The 27,568-nt window shown below is 37.5% G+C and overlaps 1 protein-coding gene across 3 annotated transcripts in view; it reads left to right on the top strand.

The window, feature by feature from the left end:
* Positions 1–27,568, top strand: part of LOC114941639 (zinc finger protein rotund) — a 153,369-nt gene that overhangs the window by 89,225 nt on the left and 36,576 nt on the right. For all 3 annotated transcript variants that reach the window (XM_029316699.2, XM_029316691.2, XM_029316684.2), the window contains exon 5: positions 4,489–4,664. In XM_029316699.2, the coding sequence (XP_029172532.1) occupies positions 4,489–4,664 (176 nt within the window). The remainder of the gene's footprint in view (positions 1–4,488; positions 4,665–27,568) is intronic.

The raw sequence follows: 27,568 nt of genomic DNA, 5'->3' as shown, positions 1-27,568 counted from the left end.
GATCTATCCTTCATATTAAATATATGTAATAGAATAAAAAAATAGGGCCAATATTACGCGGTAAATTGACAAAACTTTCCAAGACCAAGATCCATTATAATGGATCGTGCGCAGATTATATATGAATTATACGCGAAGAGAGGTAGATTTCCACGAATGAGAGCGCAAAGCCGCGCTGCTAAACACACTAGCCTTCGTCCAGTTCCATTTGCATTTTCACTTTTATCCTTATTTTCATATACGCCGCCAGTGTGGAGCTGGGCTTCGGCAATCGCGCATTTTATATAGCGTTGCACCTGAAGCCTACGCCAAGTATAATTTCTTGCATTTTTCCCTGACGAGGCGAATGTGTGTCGCACGCACCGGCAAACGGTGATCTCTCGAAGGAGAGGCGGTGGCCTCTTCGTCCGGTGTTACGGCCAAAGATTGTCGCGACTCTCGCGCACGAGATCACGTATGTAAATGGTAATTATCGGGTTCAAGCGCGCGGCTGGAAAGATCAATTAGTTATGCCGCGAGGAGAACGTTACGTACGTGCACATGTAATACATATATATGCAATCTCCCGAGATTGATCGATTAGACGAAAAGAGCGCCGCGGAAACATCGCGAGAAGACGCGAGAATAAAAAAAATATCATACCTATATTGGGAAACGAACCGCACGCAGTCTTCCGCAATTAAGTATCTGACGTCAAACAACAGCTGCGAGTCTATTCTTGTGTCTTAAAGAATTCGGTCAATGGTGATGCGTGTTTAATTTAAATTAAAATTTATTTTAGTGCGAATTTAATAAAATGAATCCACGTGCGAGCGGCATATCCTATGACGAAATTTCGAGGTATCATTTAAATCTGTAATCGCCCGCAATATAATTAACATTCGCAAATTTTAGCAAAGCTAGATAACGAATGTGACGCACGCAGTCGTAAAGAAGGGAATATTTTTTTATTTCGATACGAATGCAACACTCGACACGTGAGAAGCAAGCAGCTAGCAAATTACTAGGTGGAATGAGTGATACAATGCTAATAAGTAGATAAATCCATAATAATAGCGAATGAAACTTGCATAAACTCGGAAATGGCACCTGTTTTCACCTGGATCGCATGTCTGATTAAGGATTAGATCGGTATATATGTAACTTATATCGATTACATAACATCACACGCTGAACGAATTAAGCTAAACAGAAGGTTGCTCAGAGAATCGTATAAAATACCATCAGAGATATCGCGATAGAAATATATGATTACAATGAAACGCTGAAATATCGCGCCGATTCTTGAAATAAAATTTTTTAAATGTTACATAACTCTCTGACGTTCTTTTCTTTATCGGTAAAATTATTCTAATTGCACTGCCTTTAAGTATAGCATACGTTTGTGTGCCTTGAACTTTGATGCTGTGCTCGATATTATACTTGTTACTCGATTCTCATTATGTTGCAACAATATCACTCGATTATCTTCGATTCCGCGCAAACATTGATTCACTTAATCATTCCGATCTAGAGTAATGAAGATATAATCATTAAGGAAATCATTTAAATAATACTTCTCAATTATATATAAAAAAGTATAAAATTCTCTCTTTCTATTTATGTTTAATAATATCATGTTATAATATGATACTAGTAATTATATGTATATCAAATTTATTGTGTGCATAAATTGATGTCCCACTAGTTCGAAGTAAACATCTATATTAGATTTGTCCTTGCATGAATATCGATTTGAGGGTTGTCATTAATTAATATTACTCTGGAATGGATATAAACTATATGGATATTTTCTAGCATGCATAAGTAAAAAGCATATAATATACATTTTATAAAAAAAAACTATACATTTTTCATTCTTAATTTTTAAATTAAATGAATGAAATAGCGACAATGTTTACCGCTTTATCTACTCGATCGGATTACTCGCGAATCAATAATTTACACGTAATATCGAAAACGCGCGAGAGTATATATATTCTTTACGTGTCCGACATTGGTTCTCTGAGCGAAATTGACTCGCGTGGGTTGCTTTAGAGAAGCGCGTCTTCTACCGCCTACATATGTACTCCGCCGAACATGCTCATGCATTGTCGTAAAAGTCACAGGATGCCCCCCGTCCTTGTAAGAGAGAAGGGTCCTCGCTTCTGAACTAAACTTAACGAGCGAAGATGCGCACGAAGCGCGTGAAGAGCAGTAAAGGAGCTATTAATAAATTATGAAGTCATTAATGACGCGGTGTGCATTAGGTTTTTCTCTCTTTTTCTTCTCTCACTCTCTTTTTTTTTTTCTTTCTTTTCATTTCGCAACGCGATATATTTATTAATATCTCGTAGAAAAAATCGTGACGAAAATCGAATTTCCGATTTATGCAATATGCGTGTGCGTAAATCGAAATTTAAATATATTATAATGCAGACATCCTGCCTGAAAGAATCGTAAAATCGCGCTTAGATCTTAGTGGTATCCAAGTGAGAGGTTCCACTTTTGAGGCACATTTACTCGTTCAAGGTCGAGCGATAACTTTTCTATTATTGGCAGGAAGCAGATCAAGTATACGCAATTTATTACAACTTCCTCTATTTAACGCCGATAACGTTTCCGTCCGATTTTACTGCTCGTAAAAGGATGTTCGCGTAAAAAAGGGATTCGAAACGCGCGAATGATATTAATTTTAAAATTCCAGATTGAACATTAAAGTAAACTAAGCAATAAACATATATTTCTATTTAATGATAATCCTATTTCTGATAAGTCCTCACGATTTATCAATGGAAGACTAATATTTGATTTTATGATAATATATGCGTTTTTTTAAAAGACTGGCAATGAGAATTTAGACGCAATAATTTTAAAAATTTTGAGAAAAATGTAAAACCAATTTCATGAATACTCGAGATACTAAACGGATATATATAGATACATATATTTTTTACTCTTCTCAGTCAAATTTCAAAATCTTTATAAATTAATATTTAAATTTTAATAGCTAGTAAGAAGCAGACACGAGTGGTTAGATACGTCAGTTTGAAAGAAAGAATTAATTTTTCGCTGAAATTGATTCGGTGTGCGCAGGACATTAATGTTTTTTAGTACGATACCAAAAAATGTATAAATTCAATTATAATTTATTGGATAATTATGTTTTAATTAGATTTATTTTTATATTAATGTTTTGATTATTTCTTTTTACATGGCAGATTTATATATATTTAAATCTCGTAACTCACATTTATTGCATAAATCTGATACATGACATATATAAAAAGAAATAATAATTACATTATTAACATAAGAATAAAGGATTAAAATAAAGAGGATAAATATCTCGAAATTTAATGTCCCAGAAAAATCAAAATTTGTCTATATATATATATTTGAAATATTTATTCATCGCCGTTGTCTCTATCTCGGGATAAGAGAGTTATCTCGGTAAATTCAAGACGCGTTCAAGAAATTGCGATCTACGCTCGCGCCGAAAGAATGACGGTGTATATTTTTGCATGCATAAAGAGCGTTCAAGAGTGTCGATGCGTAAGAGTGCAAAGTAGTAGCGGAATACCGCGAACGTGCTCGCACGCTCGCACTTGCATACATTCATACGTGCATTTATGCACGAACGATATCGAGAAGTCGGCTTAATGACGATCACTCTCGTAACGCAGGATCGACTCTCGTCCTTGCAATCTGCAGGATCCTTGCCCCTTGCACGCCGTGCGTTGCGTCAGCAACGGTCGACACCGTTCGATCTATAGTGCTTCTGTCTCGGTATTATCATCTCGATACACACACATAGATATACGTCTGTGCTATATTACGCTTTGTATTGAACGCGATCGCTTGCGAGTACCATTTTTTTTCCTCGCGACAAACATGAGCGAGAGGACGCAACTAGGTACTTTATAGCGACTGATAAATTATGATAACTCTTCATCTCGCGAACACGCACAATAAGTCCCATCCTATAATAGTCTAGGTTGCGTATAATATTCTTGTGGGATTTTAAAGATACCTATTGAAGGGAGAAAGAGAGAGAGAGAGACTACTATCGGGTTAATTATATACTCTAATAATAAACCGAGTGTTAATGATGTGGACAATGACGCGTTATATGACATACAAGGTATTTCGCGTCATATTTTAAACACGGAGCAAATTACGAAGCGGAAAAACCTATTGAGACGATCTCGTTTGTATAAAGTGCATCAATAACACATAATATCTGGAGCGCTTAATCTATTATTAACATTCAATTAAGTAGTCTGGAAAATGCCGATGATTACTGTTGCTTTTCTCAGTCCTCGCGGAGAGCTGCTTTGCTTTTATAATCGAAGTAGGTTGCTAATGTATGATTGAAAGTAATTAAAACGTCGGATAATATCTGCGTCGCGCGCGCACAGACAGACAAGGCTCTCGGCGACGTCGCGCTCAAGGTGACCCGATCTAATTCCCTGCAAATGTGTTGTGAACGCGAACGTGTGATTGCAGGTGACGAGCAGTATCGAGGCGCCGGAGGTTCGAGCAGCGGAAGTCCACCCGCAAGTCTCCTGGTGGTTCCTCAACCTCTCACCGTCAAACCCTCCCATCCGTCGCATCTGAATTCTCATCTCGGCGGACCGCACTCGCATCCGCCGAGGAAGTACCAATGCAAGATGTGTCCGCAGGTGAGTCAAAAAATCTCTTTGATGTCTGTTTTATATGGAGGGAGATGTTTCCCTCTTGTGTCTTATATATTTTAGATCGTTCTTCCGCAACGCGCACGCAATTAATATTCATATTTAATATTAATATTCGTAATAATATTTAATATTTTTAATATATATTACGTATATAACGGAATAAGAAATGCAAGATATATCCGCAGGTGAGTCAAAATATTCCTTTCATATCTCTTTGATGTCTCTTTTATATGGAGGGAGATGTTTCACTCTTGTGTATTATATAATTCTTCCGCAACGCGTTGCTAAGTCGATACATTTGATTTAAATGAAGCGATCAACGCGCATGAAATTAATATTTCATATTTTTTATATATCAAGTGTATAACACAGCAGAATAGGAGGTTACCGTTTAGTCGTGAAAATATTTGCTCAAAATTGCCTCTAACACTGTCGCGTTAACCCGTTATCTTTTCTTCTTCAACCAGTTTTCTTTTTTTTTCTTTTTATTATTTTTTTTTCTTCGAAAGAATGCTTTTATAGAATAGTTTTATGATGTTGGTTTTTCCGTATCCCATCCATTCTTTGTCTTCTCTATATATTCTCTACATTTCCTATGGAAACGGTAGCATTAAAAAATAAAACTTTATGTGCGGACGCGTTAGAGTTAAAAATATATCAAAAATTATCCATCAAGACACGTGCCACGTAACAATATAGTTTTAGAATACAGATATTATTTAGCTGTCACCGTTGTTATTGGCGCGCGAATGGCTTTTCCTTTTATTAATATTATAATAAAAGGGTAAGAAACACCGTTATTCTTTTCAGACTACTGAAATTAGCAAATGGTTCGATCTTCTTCCCGACTCGTTGTTGCGTGTCTTTAATTTACGATACATTTCCATTTCGTGGTCTATTCTATAGTCTTTATAATCGACATTTAGAAACGTTACATTTTTTCTTGCTATTCTTTCTTTTTCACCATCTGTCACATTCGATTTTTCGCAATTTATCTTTATGTTCGACGATCAACCCTTTCGAGAGAGCTCAATAAATATGATCAATGGAACTCGTCATCTGTTATATAGAAACTTTGGATATAAAATTAGTACTTTTTTATAATATATATTCGCGATATTATTATTATATTAAATTTATTCTGATATATTTTAATCGCGAACATTTTTCTAAGTTTTAGAAGCTAAAATAATAATTTCATATATTATTTTCCATCATAAACAGTCAAGAAAAATATCGCCGACTGTGCTACATAATTCAATCATTACGTACAGTATTATATAATATACAGTACAGTTATATTTTCCGATTTCTCTATTTATTGCCGAATTTTTTATTCGTATTTAGCTGGAGTAGATTTATAATAGATGTGCATTCATATGTCCTGAAAGGGTCAAAAGAGATTAAATGCCCTTATTCACTTCCTGGAAAAGAGAAACTGTTCGGAATCTTCGGACTTTGTCGTCGGGGATTATTTTATGAATAGAGTTTAGTGGTCATTTTAGTGTTTAAGGCGAACATTTCAAAAACCCTTTTACAGTATGCTTTTGTCTAACAAAAATAAAAGAAACCGTAAATTTTAATTTCTATGAATATATAAGAAGTAATAAAATATCCGTTAAGAACTCCAGATATAACAGATTCGCCATTTTGACGTCAAATTACACCAGAATGATTTTTTTCTATCTAATTAATAGGCATTAATAAAGATGTTATTGTTTATATAATACATTCACAGAGATTAATATTTAATCACAGTTTCTCTTACTGTGACAAAAAAAGATGTTTACGAGGTAAAATTACTTAAAATCATACTCAGTTTGACAAATACACTATTTTTGATACCTGGAGCACAGAATAAAAGTTTACCTTGTAATAAAAAATTTTGTTTTATTACATTGTAAAAATTCCAACAGTATTCAAATGCAACTATATTTCAATATCTTGTCATTTATGATCCCATAAAGTTTCACTTGAGTTTAAAATATCAAAATACTGACAATCAACATTTCTCCAATTTGGAAAATGTGAATAATATAATTAAATCCTTACTTAAAGTTTCGTTGAAAAAATTGTCGGAAAGAGGTCGTAAGAGCTGGGCTAGATATGTACAGCATCGACTATCGAATAATGATGGTATATATTGTATAGCTTTTATCTATATTGCAAGATTGAGAGCCGAGAGAGTGGTTTGAAACAGAGCCATCAGAAAATTCACTGAAATAATCAGAGATACCATAACAGATTGATATCATTTTCCAGAGAAATCCACAGATTTCCTTAACTTCTATATTTGATTAGGATTTGTGCAACGCAAAGACACTTTTATCTTGTAGCGCGGGATATCATTTTATCATTAATGTTGCGCGCAAGAGCGCAGGATTCGGGGGTTAACTCTTGCAACTTTTATCAAAGATGCAGTATCCTCATGCGGCTTTAAGATTTCGGTTTGTGCGTCAGAGCGGCGGGCTTTACTAGCCGGACAGGACACATAGAGAGAAATCTGACCTTTGGAAAATTTCTTGACCTCCACGTCGTTAAATTCCCTCTGCGCGACGTCCGTATCTCGCACGATTTATATCCCCGATGATGGATTTCGGTTTCGCAAATTGGTTAACGGCGCGCTTTACGAGCCGTTTAGAGACAATCGTTAAAGTTTACAGCTTTCCGCGCTTTTCGCGATAATTACCGGCAAACACGTAGCTCGTCATCGCGAAAAAAAAGAGAAAGCGAAGAAGATTCGAAGGACGCGCACACGACATTCCATAAAGCGAATCGTTAAAATTTAATGATATTCACCGAATGGTTATAGAATAGGGCAGATTACGCTGTTCAACAAAAAATTACTTTTTTTCGAATACCGGAACGAAATTAATCGTTTCTTATCACTTTTTTTATGCTGAATACGAATCCGATTTCCAATTGCTCCATCACGTCACAATTTTGAGAAATTTTTAATTAAAATTGCCAAAAGGGGAACTTTATCGTATTATACCTATAATACGTGACATGCTGGAAAAGTTTTATTGCGATCAAAATAAAGTATATTGTTAGGATTTTTAATCCTCAAAGGGAATTCTTGATGACGGTTATCATTAATAAGATTTGCATGGTTAAACATGAACTGTGTTGCGAAAGTTAGCTGTGACTTACAGTTTGATCGTTGACGATTTACTAAATAGTTTTTAAGGATTTTTTAGATTATTGAATACGAATTCAATATCAAAATTGTCAAATTCAAAATAGTACTCAATATGGGAGATGTCAAAATCCGCCATATTTAGTCCACCAGTTTAAATTTGGATTCACTGACCTGAAAAACCTTTAAGATTAAATAAATATAATTGAAATCTATTTATAAATCGTCAATTAAGTTACAACTAACTTCCGCAATACATCGCATTTAAGCACGGATATCTTATTAACCAGAACGGACATTAAAAATTCTTTTTGAGGATTGAAAGTCCTAACAATATACTTTATTTTGATTGCAATAAAACTTCTCTAGCACGTCATATATTGTAGCTGTAATATAACAAAGTTCGTGAAAAAGTCCTTTTCTGCAACTTTAATTAAAAATTTCTCAATATTGTGACGCGACAAAATCATTTGGAATCCAGATTCATATTCAGTACCCAAAAAGCTGTAAGAAACGACTATCGTCTCGTTATGGTTATTTTTTTTTTGTTGAATAGTGTAATCATACCACGTCCGACGCTTTACAGGAAAAACAGGAGTAAAATACGAAATCGACGATTAAAACCAGTTTATTAGCACGTATATATATATATATTTGCCGCGTTAGATGCGATGTGACACGAAAGGGGTTAATTTGTCGCGGATCGAGAGACGTGGCGCGTCGAGAAAATCCCGCAATCTCTCTCTCTCCCGCCTGTCTGTTACCTGAAATATCTCTCAATGAAGAATTTTTTCGCGCCTGTTGGTGCATGTGTGTACGTATAAGAGAGACGGAGAAAGAGATCTAAACCCCGTTAGGCGTTCCCAGGAAGGAGCGGAAGGAGCGACAGAAGGATAATCGTTAAGATGATGAGTTAAAGAAACGGAGACCGATCAAGCCGGCACGGCTGATGCTCTCATTAGCGAGAAATTAGTAAACGAACAAATCTAAATCCCACGTAGAAACGACCGCTTCGGGTTTCCGCCGTTAATAACTAATCCGGTCGGTTCTTAATCGCCCGGTCGATCTTATCTCTTCATGGTCGACGACGCGGGCTAATAAAATGATCATTCGCATCAATATGCAATTCACGTCAACTCTGGTCGTTATTGTTTTGTTAAAAATGTGAGGCTAATTATAATGTGATTCAATTATAACTTATAACACACATTGTTCTCTTTAATGCCCATTGAAATAATCTATTATTCGTATTGTCGTCTATAATCAACATGTAGGTAATGAAAAACGGGCAAAGCCTAGCAAAAACTGTTTCGTGAATTATCTAGTGAAATTTAAGCCAAAAATAATGTGCTCAGGAAATTGTATTTTTGGAGTACGACTATGAACGCGATTTCATTATTTATCTCTATGACGCTCGTTATCGATGATACTGAGTAATTATTATCTTTTAACTATTACGAAAATAATATTCGTCTACATTTTTAATTAATGCGATTTTAACAATTTAACGTGGTGCGTTTCTCTGTATAGTTTTTTGCAACTATCTCACTACTGCTATATTTTTTAACGCTAGTAATGCTTTGATAAATACTTCATCATCTTTCAGTTGAATGTGCCGTCCAGAGAAAGAGTAATTCCGGATATATGTATTTTTTTTTTTAATTATTAGTATCTTTATTTATTTATGACAAAAGAAGGTGACTTTTATTCCTTGATTTTGCAAAAACCCGATCGGATCTAAAGATTGTTGTGTTTATTCTCGCTTTCCCTCTAGTAATAAATACTCGGTGACTACGTCGCGTTCCAGACAGAGATTAAACCGAATCAAATTATACATTTGTGGCCGGTGAAAAAAGTTTACAAATTATACAGATTTCATGCAACGGTACCGGCAGATTCCTCGCGATTAATCGCTCTCCGCGGCACGTTACAAAGTAGTAATTTCTCGTTATAATCGCTTCTCTTTATCGGATATCCTTTCCAAGAGTAAGATCGTCGAAAAGACAGAATAAGAGAAAAAGGTGAGAAAAAGGAAGTGCGAGGAAAAAATAGCAAAAATATAGAAGAAATAAAACGAAATGGTAAGAGAAAGGTGAAAGATCTTTCTGCTGAAATTATTGAAGAGAGTCTTGGATATATATATTTTATTCTAGTTTACGATATATTCGCCGCTAGAAACAGGTTTTAAAAAGCGATATTACGTAATAATGGGACTCGGCTAGCAAATATACAAAGGTAATTATATGACGCTATGCAATTATAATAGCAGAATCTTTGTAATAACAGTTTTCACCGTGTAATTCTAATTATAGTTTATAGGGAAAAAGGAAAATTAGAAAATATATATCAGCATAATTACTACATTAATAATTGTAATTATAAATCAATATATTCGACATGTATAAATATTGGACAAATAACTGTACCCCGAATGGACACACGACGGAAGTCTCCCATGTACTTTATTTATGTTGCATGAACAAGATATTGATAGTCAATTTATTCTCGATTAATTAATATCACTTATATAATACAGAGATGTGTTTATGAGAATAGGTGAAGGAAAGGAGGGATAAATTCGGTTCGGGATGGAGAGGCAAAAATTCAGGAATTTATAAATTGCCGCAATCACCACGCCCCCATAAGACAGGAAGTAGAATTATGCTTCATCTCGCGCAACGGTACTGTCACGCTCGTTTCACTAATGTCTTCTACGATTAATCGAGTTCGTTGCTGCTCCGTGTGATGCCTTTCTTTCCCCCTGGTCTCTCAAACTTCCTATTGGACCTAACTTTCAACATTCCTCTCGTACGAACCAACGAAACTCGTTCGTCTCAGGAATTTTTTGATTTTCACGGATTAAAAAGGAATCTCTTCTGAGAACGAAATTTTTCAATAATAATAATATTTTACAAGTTTTAATGATATTTAATCGAGAAGAGTAGGTACCTATATATTTTCTCGGAAATTTTTCTAGAAAAGGAACTTTTGACATTTTTTTTTTCCCCATTTTAACGATCGCTTATGCGAGGAGTGGCTATATATAGTTCGGTCTTTGCGATTGAAATGTTCGAATTACGACGACGTAAACCCGCGTGCGGCTCGAAATCGGAGCGAAGCCGCTCGCGATATCGCGATTGCCTGTCGCGATCTTGTCCTTTAATGCAACGCGTCTCTGCCTCGTTGTCGCTTTACGACGCTTTAACGTCGTCCTGCGGCCGCCGCTACCGTTCCTCCTTATCGAACATTCCACCACCGGGGGAATACACGATCTCGCAGCGTCCTGACACGCGGCCACGACGAGAACGAAGAGGGCAGAGAAAGAGAGAGAGAGAGAGACAGGGAGAAAAGGAAAAAGATGACCGCCTCCTGAATGAAGCTATGCACCTCCGTGGCCGGAGGGCTCGGGATTCAAGTCCGGAGGCTAGTGTACCGTGACGGCACAGCATCCTGCCTCGATCCTTCTTCCTCTCTCTCTCTCAGTAACCCCTTACTTTATCCTCCTCATCTGGACCGCGCGTTTCGTCCTTCTTCGTCCGACGTTTCAACTCGCCGCGACGTTCTTCTCGGTAACCCTCTTTCTTCGCCGCTAATGTCCCGCGCTTCTTCCTTTATCATCGTGTTTCTCGGTCTCCCTCCTTCATTAAGCTTCCTCACCGACTTATCCTTCTTCTAGGTGCGTGCCACTGGTGCTCCGCTTCATCGAATTGGATTACTCTCTCGCTCCGAGTTGCCTCCGTCTCTTTCTCTCTCGTTACCTTCTTAAGGGGATGCTGACTGTGTTTGTTTTATCGATCAATTTCATTTCAATATTTATTGGCTAGAATGAAAAATCCTTCACTAGAATTTAAGTATTCGTAATAACAAATCTGGGCTATATATAGATGTGTAGAAAAAAATAAAGAAGCTAAATAATTACAGTTTTCTCTATCGGTCTTTTGCATTAGATCAACCTAATCTAAAGATAAGAAAACTGTTTAACTTTCTCGGGTTTAATAAAATTATATAGATGATCTAGATGAAATATTGGCGTCATCTTATTTTTATATAGATAAAAAATATACACAATTATCTATATTTGCATCTTAGACTGAAAAAGTGTCATCTTTATTAAATTATCTAGAATAATATTTGGATAATTTAGTTTAGAATCATAGCAGATGAAAATACTTAAATATTTTTATTAAATAGCAGAATTTGAGCAGTAAGAGATAAAAACTTATAAACAAAAATATAAATATATTTTTATATAGATGAATCGCCATACAATTTTATCTTTTTTATCTAAATACATTATAATAAAATCATCTTCATCTTTTATCTAAGATAAATTTACACATTTTCATCTCATCTTTATCTAGTGAATTTTAAAATCATCTAAGCACAACAATGATAATAGCCCAGACTCGCTCCTATTTTAATTCTCGTAAAGGATTTTCCATTCTGTATAGCCAATAAAGAGTTAAATAAAAATAATAATTGTCGATGAAAGAAACCAAGAAGAGGGTCAGCATCCCCTTAATTCCACCTTAATTTAAACGAAAGACGGTTTCGTTACGTTACGCAACATATTTCACCTGCCGTCCTCTTATCAAGAAATCTTTCGCTCGGACTCTCGTTTGTCTCAACTCATTTGTCAGTCAAGTTCTCTAGGTATATCTCGCTTATTGGCTTCCTGTCAGCAATTTCGCAACCGTCATGGTGGCGAAATTAGCGGTTTTCGTTCGGTTGTCCTGTCCTTCGTTTTTCCTTTCACGCGTTACACCTTCGCGGTGGTTCGCGGCGATTCGCGCTCACGACGATGTTGTTTCTCTCCGTTGTGCCTTCATCTTCCATCGTCAATGTCTTTCTGCTTCTTCATCCATCGATGCCCCGACCGCTCTTCCTTCCATTAACATTTCGTTTCACCTCAACGGTTCGGGCGCCTCTCGCCGTAGCTCTCTTCATCCTCCTCTTCTTCTTCCCGCTGAAACACCCGTCCTCATGATCTTCCTCGATCTTTCCTCTCTTCCCTTTCCCCTTCTTCCTTCCCACCAAGCCTTCCCGTTCATTCTCTTCGTCACTGCCTGCGTTCGTCGCGTTCACGCAACTTCTGCAACACAGGTTCTCTCTCCTTCCTCTCATCTAGTTCCTCTCTCTTCTTGTCCACGGTATTTCCTCCAATTTGCCTCATACCTCTTCGGTTCCTGCCAGGCATCATCATCGTCCACTTCGGTCCGATCGATATCTGAGGCCAAGCTTCGTGACGCCGTTCCCTCATCTTCCCCGTCATTCCCGGACCAGGCCTCTGAACGCCGGAAAACCGCAACACGGATCTAGTTAACCGCGCCGTGGAAATTATTCGCGGAATAATATCGTTCGTGGATCTAGGAATCGATTCGATGATGCCGTGGAATTTCACTTGCCGCGCAATATTTGTTGCACTATTTTGCTTCGCTTCGAAACTGTAGCAGACCTCGTCAGCCTCGTCCTGGAAGCGAAGCTCAAATTTCAATATAAAAATCTCCTCTATTTTCGAAATATATCGAAATTAATTAATTCGGCTATATAATGAGTTTATTAAGTCGATTACATATTAGACAGACTGTACTTAGTAAAGTGGAATAAAATTGAACATAATCGAAAAGTTCAAATATTATAACGTATTATTTATAACACATTATTATTTATTTTAACGAATCAGTATTTCAAAATTTAATTAGTAAATTAACGCTTAATTAAAATTTCTTTAAAGAAAACAGTTATTTGAGATGCACATTTGCTAATTAAATTTTAATATTGATAATATGTTACAGAAGTAAAAGCAATATGTTTTAAATAATATGTTGTAATACTTTAAACTGCATCAATATTTTTGACAGTTATCAGCTGATCTGTCAAAATAAAAAAAAAACTTAAACTGTGATAGCTCCGAAATGCTGAATTTTAAGTGAAAGGGTGAAGCAGTCGAATGAAAAAAGGCATAAAATCATTTGTGCGCGCTTCTAAATGAGATGACACCAACCACAATACGAACGCTTAATTAAAATTTCTTTAAAAAAAACAATTATTTAAGATGCACATTTGTTAATTAAATTTTATTACTGATAATATGTTACAAAAGTAAAAGCAATATGTTTTAAATAATATGTTGTAATACTTTAAACTGGATCAATATTTTTGACAGTTATCGGCTGATCTGTCAAAATAAAAAAAAACTTCAACTGTAATAGCTCTGAAATGCTGAATTTCAAGTGAAAGGGTGAAGCAATCGAATGAAAAAAGGTATAAAATCATTTGTGCGCGTTTCTAAATGAGATGACACCAACCACAATACGAATTTCCTCTTATATATTAAATAACGCTGAAGAGACTTCTCTTCGCGCTTCACAAATGTATACCAACTCTCTAGATATATATGTGCTCATTTTCTTATAATAATAAACATCGAATACTCGTTATGTGTAATACGTGCGCGATCCAGCGATCTGCTAATTCTTTCCTCGAAGATCTTTTCGAAGAGTAATGTCACGAACGTGATATTGCACGATGAGGCGCACACATCCGAGAGATGATTTCGCAAGAGGCGTACGTAGAGAGCCGGGCAAGGTCCATTCTTCGTTCTTCGCGGTAGCCGCGAGCTCCGTCTTTCTCTCTTTCTCGCTCTCTCGCTCGCTCCTCGAGGCACACGCACAGGATCGGGAAGGTGTATGAACGCGTTCTCGGGCGCGGATATTATTGAGAGAGAACGCGGTGTGCGTGCACATCGGTAAAGGGGCCTCACCTGATCACGCACCACGGTAGCGAGAGGCCCGTCATTTTTTCCACTCAATTTTTTGTATGCCTCTTTGTGGGCAGCAGTCCCCTCTTCTACCACGGGGGCTACTATATAGGTATATATAGAGGATAGACCAGAAACGAGAAGAAGAAGGCGGGAGAGGAAAGGGAATCGGAAGAAGATGAAGAGACGCGGCTGGGCCGTCTCAAAAACATCAGGTTTTAGATCTAACGCCGATCGAAATTCGTGAGAGTCTTCTCAAGGCCTTCGCACACATATTATCGCGAGCGTAATGAAGTAACCGGATCGAGCTGTGTATGCGGCGCGCGATGCTGTTATCCTCGCATCTACATTCCGGTAATCAGATTTAATTGAGGAGACCGTGGATCGTAGGTACCGATAATCAACGATGTCTTATTCATTCGCAATGTAAGATGTAAGATACAGATACGCACGTACATAATGCGCAGATTTCAAAATATTCTCGAATGACAAGTTGCACAAATTTGCATTTATTTTACATTCATTTTAAAGAGTACAATATACAATTGCAACTAGGATTGTCGAAATCTTGATAATCGAACAATCTTTCGCGGTTCAGTTTATCCTGCGGATGAAACAAAGTTCGCGACTTTTGCAACAACTTCTTGCGTAATAACTGCGTTGTAATAAATTTCCTCACGATTCAGCGCGTTTTCAACAAGATGATGATAATGAAGCGTCCTCGCGCGTAACTCGCGAAGAATATCGCGCACGGTTTTAAATGGATTCAAATGAAAACGAAAACTGCCGAAATGAATGGAGCAGGTTGAGCCTAAAATGTTCGACCGGGTGGAGAAGAGGAGCGAGATTGAAAGGTGAGGCGGGGGAGATATATACGTGCGCCAGCCTCCCACGCCAAACAAAAGTCCTTAAGCCTTAGACTGAACATGATACCCCATTTACTGTCTATGTACTAAATTTCCAAATCCAAACTCTCCCCCGCCACTCGGCCTTCTAAGCGCTCATATAGTCCCCTTATGTACAATACGCGGGGCACAATATCCCTCTTCCTCCTAGGGTCCCCCTGGACCCTTCGTCTCTATCGTCGGAGTTATGTAACCGTCCGTCCGTCGACGCGTTTCTGACAGACATGCTCTTTCTTCCTTGAATGTGCCTGGATTAAGAAGCGCGATAGAGTCGCTTTGATTCGGGTCGAGGGTGATCGTTCCATTCGTTCCATGATGATTCAAGGTCGCTGAATCGGCCCTCCTTATCACGGGAATGTGAAATCTCTTAAACTTGACTCGACATTTGTGATTTCGTGTAATAGATTTTACAAAATTCCCTGCATCTTTTATTTTTTTCAAACGCGATGAATTATCATTTCTAAGCTGCATTCTTCCAGAGACTGAAACCAGTAAGTCGTGTTTCCTTAAGCATATTCCTATTTACATTGTAATCGCCACGTAACGACCGGCTGAAAACTGTTTATTCGCGATTGACATGTCTATATTAACTATCGATTCGGTACGAAAATAATCTTGCGCGTAAATAAAATTTCACAGGAAAACGTGGAACAGCTGATCGCTGGAAAATGTCGACGGTGACGTTTGCGTACACAAGTCACTTTCGTAGACGATAGTTTTCCGTTTTAACAAAATTCTCTCGCGCTTCTAGTCGATAGATAGATAACCTTCGACTTGTTCGATGGGATTGTATTAAGAATCTAGATTGAGAACCACGGAACCGTGTCCAGACATCTCGGGGGCCATGCCCGTGATAATGCGTGACAATTCGAATTTGCTTGCAATTACCTATAACCGAGCGATCACGTGATGGCTGGAAAGGCGATTAAAGTGCCTCCTCCATATCGGCTCTCTTTTTTCTTCAGGCTTTCTGTTCGCTCTTCTCCCTCTCTTTTTGATCCCCTCGATTTCTCCTCTCAATGTCTCTTTCCCTCTCCTGACCTGCGTACAACTAAGGGACCGTAACTATTTGACTCGATTCACCGTCTTTCTCTTTTTTACCTCCTTTTGTGGTTCCTTTATTCGTTACCTCATCTTGACAAGATCTGTGTGACGAAAATGAAGTGAATCACTAGACTCTGTCCTCTCTCCTCTCGGTAAGTCATTTTTTTTTTTTTGTATTTCTCTTCGCATTCTTATTCGCTTTGTGTCTCTATCTTCTCGTCAAAATTGTGAAACCTCGATAAATGCACGGAATTTCCTCGCTTTTTTTTCCATGTATTATAAATAAAAGATTTTGCAATATTTAATAAAAATTTCAAGTGGCTCCTATCCTTGACTTTTACAAAATTGCGTGAGTATTATGAAATTTTGTCGATTTGCATTCATGAGACGATTTAATGTAGGTAGAAAAAAAAACTTTTTTCGCACCCCAAAAAAGTGAAGTAGGTTGCTTCATAATGCGCGCACGTGTTCACGTTTTATCTTGTGAATCTCTGCAACTCTAATTAATCATCTACACATTCGTACATTCTCAATGATAAGTTTTAATGTACACTACGATACTTTTTTAATTAAAGCGCGACAGAAGATTTTAAATTAATACAAATCATGGAAACTGTTCGGTATTAAACGCTAGGCGTCTCGCGTCAACGTAAGATAAAATAGATCAGCGCAACAACGAATTCAGAATGAAATGTACGGCAAGAATGAGGATTATTGTCTCGTGTAAAAAAAAATATCGGATGTCGCGTAGCTGACGTTTTCACATGAACGGCCTATCTACTTGAAATCCGGTGTACTGGGTGATTGGGTAAAAAGCGACTGTGTGTAGATATAGGCAGTGTTTGCTGTTATCTAAATAAAATTATATAGATAATCATCTAGATAAAGCTTTGGCGTTATCTTATCTTTATATAGATAATAACAATATGTTATCTATATCTGTATCTTATAAATGAAAAAAGTATTAACTTATCTAGAATAATTTTCAGATTATTTTGGTTTAGAATCATAGCACATAAAAATACTTAAACAATAGAACTCAATCAGTAAGCGGTAAAAATTTATAAATAAAAATATGAATACATATATTTGTACATTGTTTTATAAATGTGTTTACTTAAACAGTCTTAAAAATGATTATCTAGAATCTAGAAAATGATCTAGATGAATCGCCATATATAATTTTATCTTTTATCTAGATATGTTGAAAACAAAATCATCTTCACCTTATCTAAGATGAATTTCCATATTATGATCCCATCTTTATCCAGCTAATTTTAAAATCATCTAAGCACAACACTGGATATAGGTAGGTAGATAGGTTCGATAGTCGTGGTGCAGAAACGAGAAAAGGGCGGCGCAAGACCTACGACGAAGGACGAGTCGAGACGAGACGGGGGTAGGAAAAGGGGAAGAGGGATATGAAGAAAGAGGGAGCAAGAAAAGAGAGTAAACAAGATGAAACGAAGTAGTGCTCGCGGTGTGGCTGCCGGTCGTAAATCTGTGGCTGGGCCTCATCACGGACTGAATATTCTCTCTCCCTGCCCGATATATGCTTGTCTATCTCTCTCTCTCTTTCTCTCGTCTGACTCTCTATATCTCTTTTCGCTTGATTTCTTTTTTGTTTCCCCCTTTTTCAAACTCGTACAACTCCGCTCCTCCTCTCTTTAGCCGCTCTTTTCTTTTCTTTCCTTTTTTTCTGTAGGCGCGACTAACGAAAACGGGCCTCCGGTAGCCGATTCCCTCGGAAATTGAGTAGCTATAAAATTAATTATCCGACGTACTTTATCGCTCTGCGCGCGTCTCCTTCCTTTTTTCCCGGCTTCCTGTTCCCGCGAGTTCCTGCGCCGCGCCGAGACAGGTTCCAAAGACGTAGTGGGAAAACCCTTAAGAGCCCAAAACGAAAATATATATCGTTACCACGTATCTTGATTGCGGGACCGTTTCGGGGACGCAGAACAGATTCGCCGGAACAGGTCGAAAAAAGAAAAGTGGAGCGACCCGCTTCCGTACGTAAAGCGAACGAGAAGCTTTTCCATCGAGATAAAAGTGAACGATCATTTAGGACAGGGATGCTTTTAATATCCATGCCGGAGAAAGTGGTTTTGTCTAACTTGCAAGCTCTTTGTGCAAGCAAATCTACCTCTGACACAACTATCGTATCAAATGAAAGATTATTATTATACTACAAGTATCTCGTGCGATTCCAATTAGTATCATAATCCATCATAAGTGACAGAAGCACATTTATATTAATTTTATTTTATTTATTCTTCGATAATTTATAAATGATAATTCTAATTCTATTCTCTGTTAAAAAAATCTGTTCTATAAAAAGAACTCTTTCTAATATATAGGTATACAAAATCTTACTGGATTTGGATATTATTACGCGATTGTAATAGGATGGACATGTCAATCGTATGCGAATGTACGTCTCGCTGTTTGATTTTAAAGTCGTCCCGCGCTTAAATTTAACAGTCCTTAATGAAGCTCCTTTCCGCGGGCCGGGACGATGTTACGGAATTAATTAGAGAGCTGCTCTGCCCCATTTAAGTTTACGACCGCGCGCCCGAGCTTACGTTAATTATTACCGGGAACTAGTTGTAATTAGTCTCTCTCGAATACAAAATATCGGTTACAATGGGTGGTGAACAAAGAGAGATGGCAGAAATTGCACGGACGCGCAGTATCGTAAAACTTTCTTAATGGCAATGCGGATTTCTTTAAAATGCTGGACGCGCTGCTGCAATTTATCGATTCGACGTCGATATATAAATCGAACAAACGTACGTGGTTGCTAGTTTCTATGACTACTTTCTACGGATATGTTTTTATTCCGCACTTGTGGAATAAGCATTCGCGCATTAATTTAGTCATCTTATGCAGGGAAAGTTAATATGTGTTTTTTTCATAAAATTATTAGTATATATACTTTTGCTATATATCTTCATACAAATCCTGTTTTTTTTTAATCCGTCATTAAATAATATTTCAAACGGAAACTCCTCACTTCCTTCCTGACCCAAGAGAGCTCTTACGATTTTCTCAATCTTTTAATTAAATTTCCAGCGTAATATTTGTAATTTATAATTTCCAGTATTGTTAGAAGAGAGCTAAACCATCTACTATATACTGTATTCTAAAGTACTCTTTAATACACACATTTACGAAGCACATCCTTAAGGTATCTTTTCATACGCAGCAGCAAATCAGTCACGTGGTCAAAATTTACTATTAGCATATTTCTTTGTTTCTATTATTGTTTCAAGATTCAAATTACGATTTTTGCTTTTATATTCTCATAATAATCTATATTATTTTTAAGATTTATTATTTAACTAATAAAATGATAGAGTGTCCAGCGGACTCAATGAAAAAAATTCCCTGATTTTTTCAGATTTTCCAAGACCAGAAATTCATTTTTCCCTGACTTTTTACTATTATTTTTTCCAAATATATAATTTACATATATCTATATGATAAATCAATTAAATGTAAAATCCTTGAGATATTTTTGTGCAACAATGAAAAGGTTCGGAAGTTAAACCAATTATACAATCTGCATTATGTACGATAATCGAAACAAACATGTCACTATAAACTATTTAAAATAATCACCATTTTTATTTATATTATATCAAATTTTTTAGTTTTGTCTCTATCAAACATATTAAAATAAAATAAAATAACACGACGATGAAAATATAAATTAACGAACACGCTGTAGATGAATCGATTTTTAACAACACAGAAAATTAGCGTGCTGGGTGTCAAGGAAAAGTTTATATTTATTTAATTAAAAACTTCAAATTATTGAGACAAATGTAGAATAATGTGAAAAAATCCAGATAAATATTAAAATTTCCTGACTTTTTCCCTGACTGCTAAATCCTGAATAACAATAATAATAATTAGAATCAACTAGTGTTCTTCTGCTTTGCTGCCTTTGTTATCGTTCAATTGAACTTGAGCAATAGCAAGAAACTGCAGTATGCTACACCTGAAATGATACCTTTATACAATTTTCTATTACCGTGCAAAAGTATAAATCGTAAGTCAATATCGCAACCCAAATGTAGAATAATGTGAAAAAATCCAGATAAATATTAAAATTTCCTGCCCGGTTTTCCCTGACTGCTAAACCCTGAATAACAATAATGATAATTAGAATCAACTAGTGTTCTTCTGCTTTGCTGCCTTTGTTATCGTTCAATTGAACTTGAGCAATAGCAAGAAACTGCAGTATGCTACACCCGAAATGATACCTTTACACAATTTTCTAGTGCCGTGCAAAAGTATAAATCGTAAGTCAATATCGCAAGCAAAGTACCGTATTGGAACGGCAGATCCGTAACGAAGCAACGCGACGGAAGCGGTCATAGTTCCTCTGCTGATCCTCCGGGCCGTTGTTAAGATCGTATCACGCGGTTCGATGAGCCGCCGTCTCTCTTTCGGTCCTGCGAGACAGGAAACTTGACGACGTCCGTCTCTCGTGTCGGCCAGCGAGAGATGATGTGCGTTAGGTGCTTGCGTTACATGCACACAAACACTCTCTCCTTTTCTCTCTCTACCCTCTATCTCCGTTCCTCATTTTCTCTCTCCCCACGGGGGATACCCAATAGAGAGCGTTCGGCCATACATGGATGTAAACGCTCGATGAAAGAAGGAAAGAGAGAGAGAGAGAGAGAGGAGCTCTTTTGGTGCACGTTTCCTAGGGATGCTGCCCCCGACCGAAAGTCAGGTTCCCATGCTCTTTCTGTTTTGCCGTCCTCGTTGCTTTTCGAGGAACCCACGGCCTCTCTCTCCATCCAACGGGCCCCAGTCTGCCACCTGTCCCTGTGTCTGGACCCCGAAGAAGGGACGACGTCTTCCTACTTGTAGAACACGCATCGCGGTTACCCGTTCTTTCCCTTCTCTACAACTTCTCGTGTTTTCTCTCTTCCCTTCTGTCCTCCCCCGCGCTTTTGCTATCTCGCATGATTCCCTCGGCTTATCTTTGCTTTATCTATCTGTAGAATTATAATATCTCTCGTGTTTTCCCCCGTTTCAATTTTGTCAGCTATACACTGAAAAAAAGATTTACATGATTAAGCTAGGTTTTTTTCCGACCCAGCATAATCATGCAATATTGATACTTTTACATGGAAGATTACAGATTGTGTGTAATTTTATATGAAATATATTCTTAAATATTTTCAAGATTAAAAATATTTCACCGAACATGTAATTACACATAGGAAATGTTAGGAATGTATAAATGCTATAAAATAGTGTTATAAATAAAATATAGATAAATACTTATAAAATAAAATTCTAATAAAGTAAAAATAGTAAATTTAAAATTACATATGATTTTTGCATAAAAATAATAATTTTACCTATATTTTACATGTATTTTTACATTAATATGTATTTTCACTTTAAAACAAATGGAAAAAAAAAAATTACAGTGATAAGCAAGTAACTTTTCCAGTTCTGACCTAGTAATTTCTATGTAAAAGTACATGGATTTTTTTTCAGTGTACAGACGAATTCGCGACACTTTAATGGGATCAGTGTCGGCTATCGATTGCGATCTAATTTTCAGTGATAATAACGCAAATAACTGAGCCGTGATAATAATGGCAGAATCAATAGCGTCGCTCGAGTATAAAAACGATAGTCAAAAGTGAGTAAAAGCTGTTCTACAGTTCACACACAGAGAAAGAGAGAAAGAAACCCGATTAATGCTACATCGTGAAAGAATCTTTATCTGTCTTCGCTTTACATTTAATTTAAGAAACTCTCGCGACATATTATTCCACGGCAATTTATAATGTCGAGAACGACGACATATATTCAACCTCATATGCCCCAAACTACTTTTAGGCGGGCTAATCGAATTTTGATGTCACGTCATTTTACTTTATAGCTATTTAAAGAAATATTCTTCCGGTGAGCTCCCGATAATATCGATTTACTCATCATAATTGACGGCGATTCGCGAGACAACGAAAGTATTCAAGAAATATATAAAATATTCAGAAAAGCCGCATACATGTATACACACACGTAAAATAGCACTGTAGAGAGAATCGTTATAAAATTCATATCTATACATCGAAACGAGAATATATGTATACAGAAAAAAGAAGATAACACAACGATTGATTTTATATGAATATTGCTTTCGTAATTGAGAAATGATCAAAGGTGATAATTAACGTGATTTCGAGCAGAAAACTTATTAAGAACTTTTACGTTATCCATTGTTTATATTCATTTTGGTCAATATTTCGGTCACTTGATTATATATTATATTAATTATATATATATGTACATGTGTAAGATAAAGAGAGATTCACGAAAAAGGAAAATTTTAAAAATATAAAATTGATTGAATCTATTGAAATATAATAACTGATTGAGAAACATAAGAATCATGAACAATAAATTGCGCAATGAGAGTTTTAAATATAATTGACGTTAATATAAACATTGGATAACGTAAAAAGTAATGTCCTTAATAAGTTTTCTGCTCGAAATGGTTAATTATCACCTTTGATCGTTTTCCAATTACAAAAGCAATATTCAGATAAATCAATCGTTATGTATTATCATCTCGTTCTTCGTGGGATAGGAACGATATTCGCATCTTTCTCTTATCATTGGTCTATTTTTCATCTCTCGATGGGTCTGGATGTGTGCGAGGAAATCTGGTTTTCCTATCTATGAATTGTGTGAGAACCGGATACCCGATTCGTTGCCCGTAACTCCTCCGTGAAAACGATCTAGAGGGACTAGCCCGGATTGATTTAGCGACCTAATGACGAGCCAAGCCTCCCACACACCATCCACCTATACATATATATATATATATATATATGCCCCGAAAGTATTTTTTACCTGGGATTTTCGAGGGCCCGCGCCGACATCTGGTCAGATTTTGTTTCACAAAAAAGTTCAGCGGCCCCTTATCAAATATGAGCTCGTTCTCTCTCTCTCTCTTTCCCTCTTTTCCTGAGATTCCTCTGGTATTCTCTCTCTTTCGTGGGAACGGCAAGCTATGCCGGACGATCGACTATCGAATAACTGCCAACTAATCAAGTTCTCGATTCCTTCTTCCACGCTCGTCGTCGAAGACGGGATTCGCGTCGATTTCTCGATCGACTAGCGTCTCGACAGAGACACTTGTCTCTTTTGTATTGGCCGCACGTGCCCTCTTCTACCCACCGAATGCGTGCAAATGTTTTCGCGCGAAGAAACCGACGAGCTTAGAAAGGGGACGCGCGCTTTTTTTTCCCCCGGATACAAATTTATGAAGGTAGATCTTCCGAACAATGTCAAAATCCCCCGGACTACTCTCGCGTCCTTTCGCCTCTGTTTTCTCTCCCCGATCGATCGATCCTTCTTCCTACCGTTGCACCGCGCGCACGAGGACCCTTTTTGTTAAGAAAAAAAAAAAAAAAAAAAAAAAAAAACTTGCAGCTTTCCTTCCACGCGCCACATGGCTCGTTGCGTTTTTTCACTCGCGCCGCGGGTTCCCCTATATTTCTCCCTCTCGTTTTTCCCGAATCTTGGATTCGGACCCCCTCTGTCCACGATGGTATCCGCGTCCAACGTCCGGCATAACCCGAGGTCTCCCCGATCAGGGTAACGAATTCTCCTAGTTTTTTTCTCTTACGCGCGCGCGTATTCTTGTTTTTTTTTTCTCGCGTCTCCTCCTCCTGCCTCTTCCTCTATTTTCCTTCCTGTTCGTGCGTCGGTTTGTCCATCACACAATGCGGAGGAAAAAAAAATTTCATTGAAAATTTGCTTAACGGCGCAACCGAAACTCGGCCCGGTGTTACCTATAATGGGTTTCCTTCTTGTCCCGCGGGTCAGTTTAAACGTACGGATATGTACGTTGATGTCTCCATCGGACATCACCTTATTCTTCTTACGATTTTTCCAGTATAAGAGATTTGGTATGAAAAATTTGAATAAGATTTAGTTAATTAATATATTTATATTAATATGCAGGTGATGAAGGGTTGAGATGGTTTAAATGAAATTCGACGATTATTTTTGTGTTAAATAGATGAGAAAAGCTGAGTGAAAATAGTATCGGTTTATTTATCGCGACTTTCAATCTAGGAAACAACTCTCTCTCGCACCGCGATAAAGTTACGTAAAATGAATTAGAAAATGATCTCGGGTGTATTGATCTTATAACAGCAATCTCGAGCCCGCGTGTCTTGAACTGTCACTAGAGAACGCCTCAATTGTATTATCTCTAAATATATCTTCCTAATTTATTATTAGATCGAAAATAAAAGAAAGAAATATTCGCTCATTGAAAATATATATACACACGCATTTATAGAAGTTATACCTCTTAGTCTAAAGTAAGCAGTTCAATCAAAGAATAAACGACGGAGTTAAATATTTTCGTAAATCTAGTTCAACTGCAGAGAACGAAATCTTTTTCTGAAACTTATAAAAGAGGATTATGTGCGCATAAATGAAAATTAACACACTCGAAAAAAGGAATACTGAGAATACACACATTTTCTCCAGAGCCTTAATCGTCTGAATAATTTCCATTTATCGAGGGTAAATATAAGTTGTGTTCAACCGTCTTTTCTAAAATTGGTATGATTCGAGACAAATATTATTGCAGATTCATGTATCTCGTTCATTACGCATTGACAGGTTTTTTTTCTTCAAAACTCGGCTCACACGTCGTTTTGAAATCAGACTGCGACGATTAAGGTTTTCGACTGTAAAGTCGACGTTACGAGAATATCGTCAGAAAGCTCCGAGCCTTTCACCGAAAATCCGCTTTGCGCATAGAATTACGTGCGCACGCATATGCAACATGCACGCATTATCGCGATCGATGCTTTTTTCCGGGACGTGGAGATCCCGCGCGAGGGTGAGAGCAAAGGAATCAACGTCGATTTTTGACAGGAAAGAATCGGCCTCAATGGGAAATTTGCACGGCTAAACGGATTACAGATGTTTTCGGGCCCCGGAGGCACAATAGGCGCGCGGGGTCCGAAAAGTCGTCTCGTAGGCGATTTCCCGATTCGCATTCAGAGGAATCGACCAAATTCCGCGCCACTCCTCCTACCGTGACTGCGGAAGGGCGCCCTTTCATTCCCGTACCCTTCCTTCCTTCCTTCCTTCCTCCCTCGACTTGGCTCTTCAACCCCCATCTGCCCGTCTTCGCGCTTGTCAGAAACGATAGTTCGTCTTGCGACACATTTCGAATATTTTTCCAGAATATGAATAATATCCCGTGATCTAACGCCGCGTTTCTCACTTTTCTCCCCCATCTGCTTCGTTTTATTATTACCGCGTTGTGATGTCCCTTCTATACGAATTTCTCGCGTGTAATCTCGCATCTATTCAAGAAGTGGAGACAAAAATAGTTACACTTTTGCGTTTAACGATCATTTTTTCGTTCAAATTAAACAAAATTCCGATTATTACTGATGCAGATTTCTTTTTTGATATCTTGTATAATATGCTTTTTTTTTTATTATTGTCGCGTTGATGTTCCCTCTGCGGAAATCTCGCATCTATTCAAGAACGATAGATAATAGTATATTGTGTATCAAGTGCGGAAAGTTGACAATTGGTCACGAGTGCGACCACCCCACACGAGTGAACAATTGTCAATCCGCACGTGATACACATACAAGTGCCGTGTTCAAAGTCATTGTCCACGGCCGAAGCCGTGGGCTAAATGGCGGCGTGGGAAATCGGCCGCTTTCCGCACAGAAAACACGCACACAAAGTGCCACTTTGCCTGCACGTGTAAATAGTTACGATAATTTTCCGTTTAATCGAAACAAAATCCCGACACTTTAAACTCTATTATTACTGATGCTGATTTTTTTGTAAATATCTTATATTACAATAGCGCGAATAATGTTAAAGCAGTAGCGGGGATCTTGTTAGTTATAGATGCAAAAGAGAAAAAGAGGAGAGAAAAGAGGAAGAAGAGGAAGAAGAATTAAAGGGAGGATTTAGTAGAAGCGAATGCGTGATTAAAGCCGGGCGCTGCACTTGTTTCGAAGTTGTTCAGGACCTATTTGTGTCCGGCGGACCGTCGAAAATCAAAGCAACGGCAAACGACTCCGAAGCTATCATCTTCCTTTGCCCACCCGCTCTTGTTTTGTTTGCTCGTTTGTTCGGTACCTCGGACACACGCCAGGAGCCTTCCGGGACCCTGGCTAAGCTCCCAGGGACAACTCCCGTCCGTCTTGCGATCCGGATGAGCGAATTTCCCATCTGGCAGTTCCTCTTTAAAACAATTTCTGGCATCGGATAAAACTGCGTGTTTGTACGCAAACTTGTTACGAGCAAATTGAATTTTATCTAATTTAATGTAATATAGATGTATCCCATATAGAGAAGGTGTAATGGATTTACGCGTCGGTCCAGAATCGCGTGACTTTATAGTAGTGACACGATTAAAGAAAAAAAATCTGTTCATAAATAATTATGAATGATATTACGTTCAAATAAATAAATCCTTAAAATACATTTTTAAAGTTTATATTTTATTCATCGATCTCCAACTATACGTGCATAATTCGTTTTTCAGCATTCTGTCCGGTTAACTTGCCTTTGTTTACCTCTTTTATATATATATATCGCTTCCGTGACCGATAAATTTCTTGGAGCACAATTGAACGTGTCGCAAAAAAATGGGAAAAAAAATGTTTATCCCCGTCGTCGCACTTGTTCGACGCCGTTTCTTTCCTCTCTCACCTGTTCTTAGTGTATAAAAAGGACTTCACATATCGCAAGCAGCATTTCCGTCTTCGTAATCCAGGTACAACGAGAAATTTTTTATCGCGAGACAAAAAAAATACAAAAAAAGGGGACGCCGCGTCAAAAAAGCAGCTCGGTCGATACGCGGAACGGATCCAACGTATTTGCAGTCTCTCTTATCTACAATTTTCCGACAATTTTTTGCTATTTTTTGATTTATAACACTTTTCGCCTTCTCGTTCGTGGCGCGCGTGTATTGCGAGAGAAAGGATTTCTCCAAATAAATTCGAGA

This window comes from Nylanderia fulva, unplaced genomic scaffold (genome assembly GCF_048542155.1).
Source record: "Nylanderia fulva isolate GAGA-0341 unplaced genomic scaffold, ASM4854215v1 Scaffold6, whole genome shotgun sequence".
In the NCBI taxonomy this organism is placed as follows: domain Eukaryota; kingdom Metazoa; phylum Arthropoda; class Insecta; order Hymenoptera; family Formicidae; genus Nylanderia; species Nylanderia fulva.
This window is presented reverse-complemented; position numbering and strand designations above follow the sequence as displayed.